The sequence below is a fragment of the Corythoichthys intestinalis genome, chromosome 14 (genome assembly GCF_030265065.1).
Source record: "Corythoichthys intestinalis isolate RoL2023-P3 chromosome 14, ASM3026506v1, whole genome shotgun sequence".
NCBI classification, from domain to species: Eukaryota; Metazoa; Chordata; class Actinopteri; order Syngnathiformes; family Syngnathidae; genus Corythoichthys; species Corythoichthys intestinalis.
This window is the reverse complement of record NC_080408.1, coordinates 30,550,920-30,563,794: the sequence shown is the minus strand read 5'-3', so window position 1 is coordinate 30,563,794 and position 12,875 is coordinate 30,550,920. Positions and strand designations below refer to the sequence as shown.

Genomic DNA, 12,875 nt, shown 5'->3' with positions numbered 1-12,875 from the left:
CATTTTTCAGGTTTGCCCATTGAATTCATATCCCTTCTGAACATAAGGGTGAACCTCACCGACGTTATGGGCACAGTCATAGAACCCTTGAATATCACCCGTGAAGGCTGCGGCATGGACGTCCAGTGTCTGGAAACACCAGAAGACTGCAACCCAGTAAACAACCAAACCTGCTTGTTTTCGTCCTTGAATGCAAGTTCCTCTATGGCCCCCTTCAACCTGACTGTCGGATTGAGTGGGAACTTCAGCGCAAAGAGTACAGCAATCGCCTTTGGACTCACACAGAATTTCATGCAGGTGAGAGGAAACCAGGCTCTCTAAATTCGATCACTGGTGGGAAGGTTTTATGCACATTATCTAGAGTATATGATGACCACACATTAGTCAGATTTGCAGTTTTTATTAATCCATCTTCTTTACCACATGTCCTCACGAGGGTCGCAGCTAATTATAGGCAGGAGGCATGGTGCACCCTGAAATGGCTGCCAGCCAATCACAGGGTACAATGAAACATACCACTATTCAGGCTCACATTGTTGAAATTTTGGAACTTTGGGTAGAAAGAAGCCCCAAAATGCTGAGAATAATTTATTTTCTTTTTTTTTCACTCATTTGATGTCATTGACATTGAGTGCATCCAATCCAGTCAAAATTATTGGGCGTCTACCACCACCATCAACAGCAGGAAATGAATTTTGTTAATCCAAAATACAAAGAGGCCGTTGTAGAGTTGCAAAAAATCATCACTTTTCACCATTAAATCAAATGATTGGATTTACACACAGAGCCACTCTTGCAAATAATTACTTTTATGTTCGTATGTTGGTGAACATTAATTAACATTTTGGTCTTCACGGAAACACAGGGGAACACCCAGCTGTATATCTGTGGAAGCAACAGCGCGGGGGAATTTTTTTTCGAAACCGCGATGAGATTCCCGAATGGTAGTCTGCAAAATAATACGAGGGTAAGCATTCTTTTCTTTATTTTTCGGTCCTAAAATGTCTTGTGTGATGATATAATGTTAAATGGATTTGATGGATGGCCAATCAATTTCAAACATGGAGGGCTAGCAGTGAATGATCAGTGCGACTCTCATCAAAATCGATTGAACATTAATGGCCGTGAATCTTTGTTGTTTCTGCAATGTTTACAGCTTATTGTACACTTCCTTCTTCTTTCTTCACCCCACTCACAGAGCACAATTGTGGCGCGCTCCGTACTGAATGAGAACCAGTCCCAATGTGAATTTACTATTCCAAATGTTAACACAAGTGTGAGGGGCGAGACGCGGGATGGGACCACGGCCATTGTTGTCCTGGGAACTGTCACAGTGAACAATACTAACGGTTGGTGAATTGTTTCAGGGATTTGTGTGTAAAGGTGGACACACTAGTGTGTAAAACAGTCATGTTTTTCTTCAGATGAGATCGAGGGCTTCATGGAACAGCTGATCAGCAGTCGGGTCAACCTCACCGAAGCCAATGGCATAATTCTTCCAAAAGACATCAACAATATGACTTGTGGAATTGACAAACTGTGCATCGAGAGCCCAGCAAACTGCAACCCACAGGCTTCCAATTGTTTATTCTCGTCTTTGAACACCAACGTCATGAGCGGAAATTTGAACGTCACGGTGGAGCTGGACGGAGACTCCTCCGGTTCAGGATACATTGCCTTGGGACTCACACAGAGTGATGCGCCGGTAAGACAGGCCAGAACCTGTTCTGAATAGGCCGCGATTCAGAGGTTGTGAGAAAAAGCCTAATTTTCCATTAAGATGCATATTGTGAATCGAAAAAAAAAAAGCCATCCAACGGAATCAAAAATTGGTGAATTAGAAAATGTGGATACTTCCAAACAATATCAGCATTTTAATATATAAATATTATCAGCCCATAAAAATCTACATTTGAGATTCCAAAGCCCAAAAAAGGGTTCTTCGGTCTACCAAATATCTGGCAGTCTGTTATTACTTTTTAATATAAACTTCACGTTCCAATTAGGGTAATGCCTTGAAAATATTCTTATCATTGCAATAGATGTTTTTATCATTGCTTTTTTTTAACAATCCCCAAATTCAAAATAACCTGTCTTGGTTTTGCAAAAATGTGGGATTTTTTAAATTTATTTTTTTTTAATTGGGACCATTGCATCATGATATATTACAACTATACTAGGCCACCTTAAATAATTGATGCCCTTTGAAAATACGCCAGTGAGAAAAAAGAGGTTTCTACTGTGAGGGGCTGGCAGTGATCATTCATTGTATAATAGCTGCTATCCTCCCCAATGCAAATGGCTTGTACGTCTATCGCATTCTGTCACAGTCGATGAGTTTTATTGTAAAATATTTCCAAATGAAGTAGAACTTCATCAGAAAAATGTTGCCATCAACAAACTGAAATGTCTGAATATTGTGAATCCCAAATACAAAGACCATCCAGGGCGTCAGAAAAATCAGCCCCTCTCCCCCAACCCACTAATTGTATTTGTCGTAGGATTTCATCAATCTGTATGACTGACGAGAATCCAGGACTACCCACCGATGCCTTTTTGTGTCTCAATTTTCAGGACATCACCAATCTTTTTGTCTGTGGTAGAAACGGCAGTAACAACGAATTTGTGTTCCGAACACTGGTCTTAAACAATAACAACATGATGCTCAGTGACTCCACTGAGGTGAGGCTTCTACTTTATTTCCACATACTTCATTGCTAGCCACCAGAGGTTAGAGTAAGTCACTTATGTGACGATCAAAAGTCTTACATTTGAATTTCTAGTTAGTCACAAGTTACAAGCATGTCAAGCCTTCATTGGCCATTCATCTGAACTAAACTCTTTGTGCTTTGTCTTTTCTATCTCTGCCTTCTCAGGAGATCGTTGATCTCTGCAGCTTCGTGAACAGCTCGTCCATCCAATGTACCTTCACCATCGTTAACCTAGGCAGCAACAGGCTTAGCACAAGGCAGACTTCCAATAGCTTCAGTGTCTCGGTGGGAAATGGAACAATTGACGGTGGTAAGTGAGATGTTTAAATCTGCTGGCCATGATGATGACAAAGACATTTCTCACCTCACTTCCGTTCTGCAGATGATATAGGTGCCTTCACCGCCCAATTAGACAGCGGAACGTTAGACATCACAAACGCTAACGCTGACGGTTCGATCATTCCTGAGTTAAACATCACCAGGGATGGCTGTGGCATGGACGTCCTGTGTCTGGAAACACCAGAAGACTGCAACCCAGTAAACAACCAAACCTGCTTGTTTTCGTCCTTGGATGCAAGCTCCTCTATGGCTCCCTTCAACCTGACTGTCGGATTGAGTGGGAATTTCAGCGCAAACAGTACAGCAATCGCCTTTGGACTCACACAGAATTTCAATCAGGTGAGAGGCAACCAGGCTCTCTAAATTCGATCACTGGTGGGAAGGTTTAATGCAAATTATCTTGAGTATATGATGACCACACATTAGTCAGATTTGCAGTTTTATTCATTCATCTTCTTTACCACGTGTCCTCACGAGGGTCGCATAGGTGCTAGCAACTATCACAGCTAATTATTGGCAGGAGGCATGGTACACCCTGAAATGGCTGCCAGCCAATCACAGGGTACAATGAAACATACCACTATTCAGGCTCACATTGTTGAAATTTTGGAACTTTGGGTAGAAAGAAGCCCCAAAATGCTGAGAATAATTTATTTTCTTTTTTTTTCACTCATTTGATGTCATTGACATTGAGTGCATCCAATCCAGTCAAAATTATTGGGCGTCTACCACCACCATCAACAGCAGGAAATGAATTTTGTTAATCCAAAATACAAAGAGGCCGTTGTAGAGTTGCAAAAAAACATCACTTTTCACCATTAAATCAAATGATTGGATTTACACACAGAGCCACTCTTGCAAATAATTACTTTTATGTTCGTATGTTGGTGAACATTAATTAACATTTTGGTCTTCACGGAAACACAGGGGAACACCCAGCTGTATATCTGTGGAAGCAACAGCGCGGGGGAATTTTTTTTCGAAACCGCGATGAGATTCCCGAATGGTAGTCTGCAAAATAATACGAGGGTAAGCATTCTTTTCTTTATTTTTCGGTCCTAAAATGTCTTGTGTGATGATATAATGTTAAATGGATTTGATGGATGGCCAATCAATTTCAAACATGGAGGGCTAGCAGTGAATGATCAGTGCGACTCTCATCAAAATCGATTGAACATTAATGGCCGTGAATTTTTGTTGTTTCTGCAATGTTTACAGCTTATTGTACACTTCCTTCTTCTTTCTTCACCCCACTCACAGAGCACAATTGTGGCGCGCTCCGTACTGAATGAGAACCAGTCCCAATGTGAATTTACTATTCCAAATGTTAACACAAGTATGAGGGGCGAGACGCGGGATGGGACCACGGCCATTGTTGTCCTGGGAACTGTCACAGTGAACAATACTAACGGTTGGTGAATTGTTTCAGGGATTCGTGTGTAAAGGTAGACACACTAGTGTGTAAAACACTCATGTTTTTCTTCAGATGAGATCGAGGGCTTCATGGAACAGCTGATCAGCAGTCGGGTCAACCTCACCGAAGCTAATGGCATAATTCTTCCAAAAGACATCAACAATATGACTTGTGGAATTGACAAACTGTGCATCGAGAGCCCAGCAAACTGCAACCCCCAGGATCCCAATTGTTTATTCTCGTCTTTGAACACCAGCGAAAACGGAAATTTGAGCGTCACGGTGGAGCTGGACGGAGACTCCTCCGGTTCCACATACATTGCCCTGGGACTCACACAGAGTGATGCGCCGGTAAGACAGGCCAGAAGCTGTTCTGAATAGGCCGAGATTGAGGAATTTTCAGAAAAATGTTAATTTACCATTAAGATTCATAGGAATTTATGGGCATTTTGTGAATACAAAAAGGCCATCAAATGGAATCAAATATTGGTGAATTAAAAAATGTGGAAGCTTCATTTACTGTAATTACAAACAATATAAGTGTTTTGATAGAAAAATATTGTCCGCCCATAAAAAATCTACATTTGAGAATCCAAAACCCAAAAAAGGGTTCTTCAGTCTACCAAAAATCTGGCATTCTATTATTACTTTTTACTGTAAACTTCACAGTAGAATTAGAGTAATGCTTTGAAAACATCTTATCAAATGCAATTAATTTTTTTTTCATTATTGATTTTTTAAATCCCCAAATACAAAATAACCTGTCTTGGTTTTGCAAAAATGTGGGATTTTTTTTTTAATTGGGACCATGCTATCATGATCTATTACAATTGCAGTAGGTCACCTTAAACAACTGAATAAATTTGAAAATGCATCAGTGAGAAAAAACTTGGCTTGGATCTCTATCGCAGTCTATCACAGTCAAAGTCACAGTTTTATTGTAGAATAATTGAAATGAAGTTCATCAGAAAAATGTCATCATACCAGAAACAAATTGAAAAGTCTGAATTTTGTGAATCCCAAATACAAAGACCATCAGGGCGTCAGAAAAATCAGCCCCTCTCCACCTATCCACTAACTGTATTTGTCTTAGGATTTCATCAATCTGTATGACTGACAAGAATTCAGGGCTACCCACTGATGCCTTTTTGTGTCTCTATTTTCAGGACATCACCAATGTTTATGTCTGTGGTAGAAACATCACTAACAACGAACTTGTGTTCAGAACACTGGTCAGAAACAATACCAACATGATGCTCAGTGAGTCCAAAGAGGTGAGGCGACCACTTAATACTTCATTGCTAGCTACCAAAGGTTGGAGTAAGTTGCGTATGTGACGGTCAGAAGCCTTACATTTGAATTTCTAGTTAGTCACAAGATACAGGCATGTCAAGCCTTCATTGACCATTCGTTTGAATCAAACTCTTTATGCTTTGTCTTTTCTATCTCTGCCTTCTCAGGAGATCGTTGATCTCTGCAGCTTCGTGAACAGCTCGTCCATCCAATGTACCTTCACCATCGTTAACCTAGGCAGCAACAGGCTTCGCACAAGGCAGACTTCCAATACCTTCAATGTCTCAGTGGGAACAGGATCAATTGAGGGTGGTAAGTGAAATGATAGAACCTGCTGACCATAATGATGACAAAGACATTTCTCACCTCACTTCCATTCTGCAGATGATATAGGTGCCTTCAACGTCGAATTAGACAGCGGACCGTTAGACATCACAAACCCTAACGCTGACGGTTCGATCGTTCCTGAGTTAAACCTCACCAGGGATGGCTGTGGCATGGACGTCCTGTGTCTGGAAACACCAGAAGACTGCAACCCAGTAAACAACCAAACCTGCTTGTTTTCGTCCTTGAATGCAAGCCCCTCTATGGCCCCCTTCAACCTGACTGTCGGATTGAGTGGGAACTTCAGCGCAAACAGTACAGCAATCGCCTTTGGACTCACACAGGATTTCATGCAGGTGAGAGGAAACCAGGCTCTCTAAATTCGATCACTGGTGGGAAGGTTTTATGCAAATTATCTAGAGTATATGATGACCACACATTAGTCAGATTTGCAGTTTTATTCATTCATCTTCTTTACCACGTGTCCTCACGAGGGTCTCAGAGGTGCTAGCACCTATCATAGCTAATTATAGGCAGGAGGCATGGTACACCCTGAAATGGCTGCCAGCCAATCACAGGGTACAATTAAACATACATCTATTCAGGCTCACATTGTTGAAATTTTGGAACTTTGGGTAGAAAGAAGCCCCAAAATGCTGAAAATATTTTTTTTCCTTTTTTTTTCACTCATTTGATGTCATTGACATTGAGTGCAACCAATCCAGTCAAAATTAATGGGCGTCTACCACCATCAACAGTAGGAAATGAATTTTGTTAATCCAAAATACAAAGAGGCCGTTGTAGAGTTGCAAAAAATCATAACTTTTCCCCATTAAATCAAATGATTGGATTTACACACAGAGCCACTCTTGCAAATAATTACTTTTATGTTCGTATGTTGGTGAACATTAATTAACATTTTGGTCTTCACGGAAACACAGGGGAACACCCAGCTGTATATCTGTGGAAGCAATAGCACTGGGGGATTTTTTTTCGAAACCGCGATGAGATTTCCGAATGGTAGTCTGCAAAATAATACGAGGGTAAGCATTCTTTTCTTTATTTTTCGGTCCTAAAATGTCTTGTGTGATGATATGATGCTAAATGGATTTGATGGATGGCCAATCATTTTTAAACATGGAGGGCTAGCAGTGAATGATCAATGCGAGTCCCTCTCATCAAAATCGATTGAACATTAATGGCCGTGAATTTTTGTTGTTACTGCAATGTTTACAGCTTATTGTACACTTCCTTCTTCTTTCTTCACCCCACTCACAGAGCACAATTGTGGCGCGCTCCGTACTGAATGAGAACCAGTCCCAATGTGAATTTACTATTCCAAATGTTAACACAAGTATGAGGGGCGAGACGCGGGATGGGACCACGGCCATTGTTGTCCTGGGAACTGTCACAGTGAACAATACTAACGGTTGGTGAATTGTTTCAGGGATTCGTGTGTAAAGGTGGACACACTAGTGTGTAAAACAGTCATGTTTTTCTTCAGATGAGATCGAGGGCTTCATGGAACAGCTGATCAGCAGTCGGGTCAACCTCACCGAAGCTAATGGCACAATTCTTCCAAAAGACATCAACAGTATGACTTGTGGAGTTGACAAACTGTGTATCGAGAGTCCAGCAAACTGCAACCCACAGGCTTCCAATTGTTTATTCTCGTCTTTGAACACCAACGTCATGAGCGGAAATTTGAGCGTCACGGTGGAGCTGGACGGAGACTCCTCCGGTTCCGGATACATTGCTTTGGGACTCACACGGAGTGATGCGCAGGTGAGGCATGCCAGAAGCTGTTCTGACTAGGCTGGGATTCAGAGGTTGTGAGAAAAAGGGTCATTTTCCATTTAGATGCATTTTGTGAATACAAAAAAAGCCATCAAACGGAATCAAAAATTGGTGAATTGAAAAATGTGTATACTTCATACAATTGGAAACAATATCAGTGTTTTAATGGAAAAATATTATCAGCCCATAAAAAATCTACATTTGAGATTCCAATGCACAAAAAAGGGTTCTTCAGTCTACCAAGAATCTGGCATTCTATGATTACTTTTTAATGTAAACTTCACATTACAATTATTGCCTTGAAAATATTCTTATCAAATGCTCTTGATATTTTTCCTATTACTTTTTTTTTTTTTTAATGAAAAATACAAAATAACTTGTCTTGGTTTCGCAAAAATGTGGGATTTTTATTTTTTTAAGCGGGACCATTGTATCATGATATATTACAACTACACTAGGCTACCTTAAATAATTGATGCCCTTTAAAAATGCACCAGCGAGAAAAAAGATGTTTTTACTGTGAGGGGCTGGCAGTGATCATTCGCTGAATGATAGCTGCTAGCCTCCCCAATGCAAATGGCTTGGACATCTATCTTAGTCTATCACAGTCAATGACGTTTATTTTAAAATACTTCCAAATGAAGTAGAACTTTATCAGAAAAATGTTGCCATCAACAAATTGAAATGTCTGAATATTTGGAACTCCAAATACAAAGACCATTCGGGGCATCCAAAAAATCTGCCCTCACCCACCAATTGTATTTGTCATAGGATTTCATCAATCTGTACGACTGACAAAAATCCAGCACTACCCACTGATGCCTTTTTTGTGTCTCAATTTTCAGGACATGACCAATCTTTATGTCTGTGGTAGAAACGGCACTAACAACGAATTTGTGTTCCAAACACTGGTCTTAAACAATACCAACATGATGCTCAGTAACATCGACGAGGTAAGGCTTCTACTTTATTTCTACATACTTCATTGCTAGCTACCAGAGGTTAGAGTAAATCACTTATGTGACGGTCAAAAGTCTTACATTCGAATTTCTAGTAAGTCACAAGTTACAGGCATGTCAAGCCTTCATTGTCCATTCATCTGAACTAAACTCTTTGTGCTTTGTCTTTTCTATCTCTGCCTTCTCAGGAGATCGTTGATCTCTGCAGCTTCGTGAACAGCTCGTCCATCCAATGTACCTTCACTATCGTTAACCTTAACAGTAACATGGTTAGCAGGCAGACTTCCACTAGATTCAATGTCTCTGTGGGAAATGGAACAATTGACGGTGGTAAGTGAGATGCTACAACCTGCTGGCCATGATGATGACGAACACATTTCTCACCTCGCTTCCGTTCTGCAGGTGTTATAGGTCTCTTCAACTCTCAATTTAGCACCGGACTGATAGACATCACGGACGCTAGTGCTGACGCTGACTCTGAGTTAAACATTACCAGGGAAGGCTGCAATGAAACCAACTTGTGTCTGTCAACACCATCTAACTGCGACCCCTTAGTAGACAACATGTGTCAATTCATGTCGAGCAACACCACCACTGCAGAGAACGATGCCTTCGACATGACTGTCAGACTTAGAGGATATTCCATGGGATTCTTTGCACTCGCACTGGCCCCGAATGCATCCGTGGTCAGTCGCACTCTCAGATCAGAACCAGAAAGTGCAAGACTCAAGTGTTGATCACAAGTTTTTCCTTTATTTGTCCACAGGGCTCAAGCTCAGTTTTCCTCTGTGGAGCATTTAATGGAAGTCGCTTTCAGACATTGAGTAGAAACAACACTAACATGAACCTAAGCGAAGCCTTTACTAATACTGACACGGTGAGGTTTATTCGTGTTTTTATTTGTCCGCTCTAAAACTGTACTAGACAAATATGCCATCCAAGCTACAGTATACTATTGTCATGGAGAAATGTTCTGTAATTTTCCACTCAACCACTCGATAGTTTCTGGAGTGAGTTTCTTCAATTTTGAGAGGACAATCCCCTAGCAGTGTTGGAAACTTGCTACAATCTAAAGTCAAGATGTTCCTGCTAATTATTACTAAATTAACAAAATGTTGGCAAACGTATGTACTGAACAACCACCCTGTATCCGCAGCCTATGACGAGCAATGTGATCACCGATTTTGATGGGAGATCAATCCAATGCCAGTTTGACATCCTGAACTTAGGTGGCGTTTCAACCAGGCAGACCAACGGAAGTGTCGCAGATGTCATTCTAGCAAACGGAACATTTGATGAAACTACCGGTACGTAAAAAGACACTTAATTGGAAGAAGTTTCGCTTAGGGAGGTCTCATCCTCTGTTGTCATTTTTCAGGTTTGCCCATGAACTTCACCGAACTTATGACCTTCAGGGTGAATCTCACCTCAACTGATGGAATTATATGTGGTGCCTGGACCGGAAAGAGCAGCAATGGTAACCGTAATTGTATTTTTAAGCAGGTCTTGAGCACTTGTGTTTCTGATGTTCCGTTCCTGGGGTTCTCAATTTGAGTCACTGTGGTCATTGAGGAACAAAGATTTCATTTTTAACAGTAGCTTTTTAACTCATTTGCTGTCATTTACTGCAATGGACCTCCAATATCTTTGAACTGGGAGGGTTGGCAGTGAGTGGTCATATTTCAGTGCCATTGACGGCGACGGAGATCCAATTTGAAATTGCAGCTGCAAATGGATTGAACGTCACTCACGTCTGTCACCGTCAGTGGCAGTTAATGAGTTAAGCATCTGGAAAATACATTTCCAGTTAGCATGACATTTTCAGTTCTTTCATAGGTGGAGTTCTACAACAGAGTATTCTCAAATTAAGCATTGGCTGTCATGAAAAGTTCATGTTTTGTTTGAGTGCATTTGCTCAAGTGATCACTATCAGCTCTCAAAGTCAAAATGGAATATTCACCGTAAATTGCAGTTAATTAGTTAATTCAAAAACAAAACAATTTACAACAATAGGAATTTTGTTGACCTGTGTCTTGAGTTTCAGTGTCTGAAGTGATCATATGCCACCGTTACTGTGTGGTCAATGTAAAAACATTTCATTTTTGGAGCATTTCTGGTCACCCAAACACTATCATTTGGAGATAATGCATTAATGCTGTTCTTGATGCAATTTAATGATACATTTGAAAAAAGCATAAATCATTTTGGATCAGTAACATTCCCAGACAAATGAACACTAAGTTAGTTAGAGATCAAGTTCCTAACCCTTCCTGTCTGGATTAGTTTCTACTTGAGCTAAACTAAGAAAGTTTTTGGGGGAGTCTGAACCCTGAATGGTCCACCAAAACATCCAAAAAAAACTATTCCTATGGTTGAGGATTCTAAGGATCTTATTTAATCTTGAGTACCCCACAAGTAAAGTTGGGCAACAGCCTCACCAACAATTATGAAGGCAACTGTCAATTGTCAAACTGATGTCATAATACAAAGTTAGTGATAACTGACTGTGAATTGTCTTTTCCATGCAGCCATGATGCTTCTGCCGAGCGTGATCTTGCTTCTGGCTTGGCTGCGAGGCTAAAAGAACATAAAAGTGGCGAACGAGGAGACCTTCAATTCCAATTCCAATAACGGTGATCGCTGTGCGCCCGTGAAAACTGTTGATTGTTTTTCGTTTTGTTTTTCTCATTTATATTTTTGTTTTTGACTTCTTAACTCTGTATATCTGTATGTAACTGTGTGGGATTTGTGTAGATCTCGAATGACGGGGCAGTTATCATGAAAGCAGCTCATTAGTCAATGTGACATATCTGGTCTGACAAGTTTGAACTGTTGGAATACAAACCTTACCCGATTCACAAATATTTATCATCTGTGTTCATTTATATTTGTAAGCCATGTAAAGTATTTATGTATTCTGAAAGCCGCATGAATAAAGTATAAGAACGTAACAATGAAACCATCTCGGACTGTTGGTCTTTGATTACATTGGAAAAAGTTGGAATGAAAACTTTCAGACATTTTGAGTCATCATTGCACATGGGAAGTCAAATCACAAAGCTTGAAAAAAAATGCTTCAGTGAATATGGTCCAATTACTTTCATTAAATGTGCGCTCGGCTCAAGGTAGAACGCCTTGATGGTTCAGCCGAAGCTTTTTATTCAGACACTGTGGGGCATTTGCTCATTCTGAAGAGGTTGTTTTCATTGCCATTTGTTAGTGGGATTATACAAAAAAAAAACAATCAGGCAATTCCCATAACCATTGGCGGTGGAGCGAGACAAAGTACGACATGTGAAAGCACGGGGTTTAATTTTCGGTTATTTTAAAGCAGTACGATGTCTGTGTGAAAGTACCTTTTTCGCAGGTTGAAAGATAGGGGTCAAATTTGAGGTCACTTAAAATCTTTGGCCCAAAATCTACAATACTCAATGCAACTCATTGACTGCCAGTGATAGCGATAGATGTCCAGCTTATATCAATGCTCAGTGAATCAGTTTGGACATATATCAGCGTTAATGTCATAAGCAGATTTTAAGGGGGGGGGGGGGGGGGGGGCAGAGAGGCCAGGCCCCCCTGGTGTCCAAAAAGTGGCATTGCATGTAATTGACTTTCCGATATATGTAAAAGTTTAAAGCAATAAAACAGCAACAAAAATGAATGAAATGAACAAAAAAATATATTTCGAGCATCTTAGACGGTCATTTGCTTTGCATATAATTTTTAAAAAAAATGAAAACAAAAATAAAAAAATTAAAAAATGTTGTTTGATTGAAAAAATACACATATGTATATATATATATATATATATATATATATATATATATATATATATATATATATATATATATATATACTGGACTGTCTCAGGAAATTAGAATACACAATATTCTAATTTTCTGAGACAGTCCTGTACATTAATCCACCATTTAAAGCAGGGGTGTCCAAACTTTTTGCAAAGGGGACCAGATTTGGCGTGGTAAAAATGTGGGGGGCCGACCTTGGCTGACGTCCTTTACATAGAACAATATACAGGACT

General features: G+C 40.1%; 1 protein-coding gene across 2 annotated transcripts in view; it reads left to right on the top strand.

The window, feature by feature from the left end:
• The window catches only part of LOC130930468 (uncharacterized), a 48,994-nt gene that overhangs the window by 8,763 nt on the left and 27,356 nt on the right, over positions 1–12,875 (top strand). Inside the window, exons 15-37 of one of the 2 annotated variants that reach the window (XM_057858441.1) lie at positions 11–297; positions 866–967; positions 1,199–1,349; positions 1,425–1,705; positions 2,575–2,682; positions 2,877–3,021; positions 3,094–3,389; positions 3,978–4,079; positions 4,311–4,461; positions 4,537–4,814; positions 5,630–5,737; positions 5,924–6,068; positions 6,141–6,436; positions 7,022–7,123; positions 7,359–7,509; positions 7,585–7,865; positions 8,723–8,830; positions 9,025–9,166; positions 9,239–9,522; positions 9,603–9,713; positions 9,993–10,143; positions 10,215–10,313; positions 11,365–11,795. In XM_057858441.1, the coding sequence (XP_057714424.1) occupies positions 11–297; positions 866–967; positions 1,199–1,349; positions 1,425–1,705; positions 2,575–2,682; positions 2,877–3,021; positions 3,094–3,389; positions 3,978–4,079; positions 4,311–4,461; positions 4,537–4,814; positions 5,630–5,737; positions 5,924–6,068; positions 6,141–6,436; positions 7,022–7,123; positions 7,359–7,509; positions 7,585–7,865; positions 8,723–8,830; positions 9,025–9,166; positions 9,239–9,522; positions 9,603–9,713; positions 9,993–10,143; positions 10,215–10,313; positions 11,365–11,417 (3,932 nt within the window). In that variant the 3' untranslated portion in view covers positions 11,418–11,795. Of the gene's footprint in view, positions 1–10; positions 298–865; positions 968–1,198; positions 1,350–1,424; positions 1,706–2,574; positions 2,683–2,876; positions 3,022–3,093; positions 3,390–3,977; positions 4,080–4,310; positions 4,462–4,536; positions 4,815–5,629; positions 5,738–5,923; positions 6,069–6,140; positions 6,437–7,021; positions 7,124–7,358; positions 7,510–7,584; positions 7,866–8,722; positions 8,831–9,024; positions 9,167–9,238; positions 9,523–9,602; positions 9,714–9,992; positions 10,144–10,214; positions 10,314–11,364; positions 11,796–12,875 lie in introns of those variants that run through there. The other variant, XM_057858440.1, reaches the window with a different exon arrangement.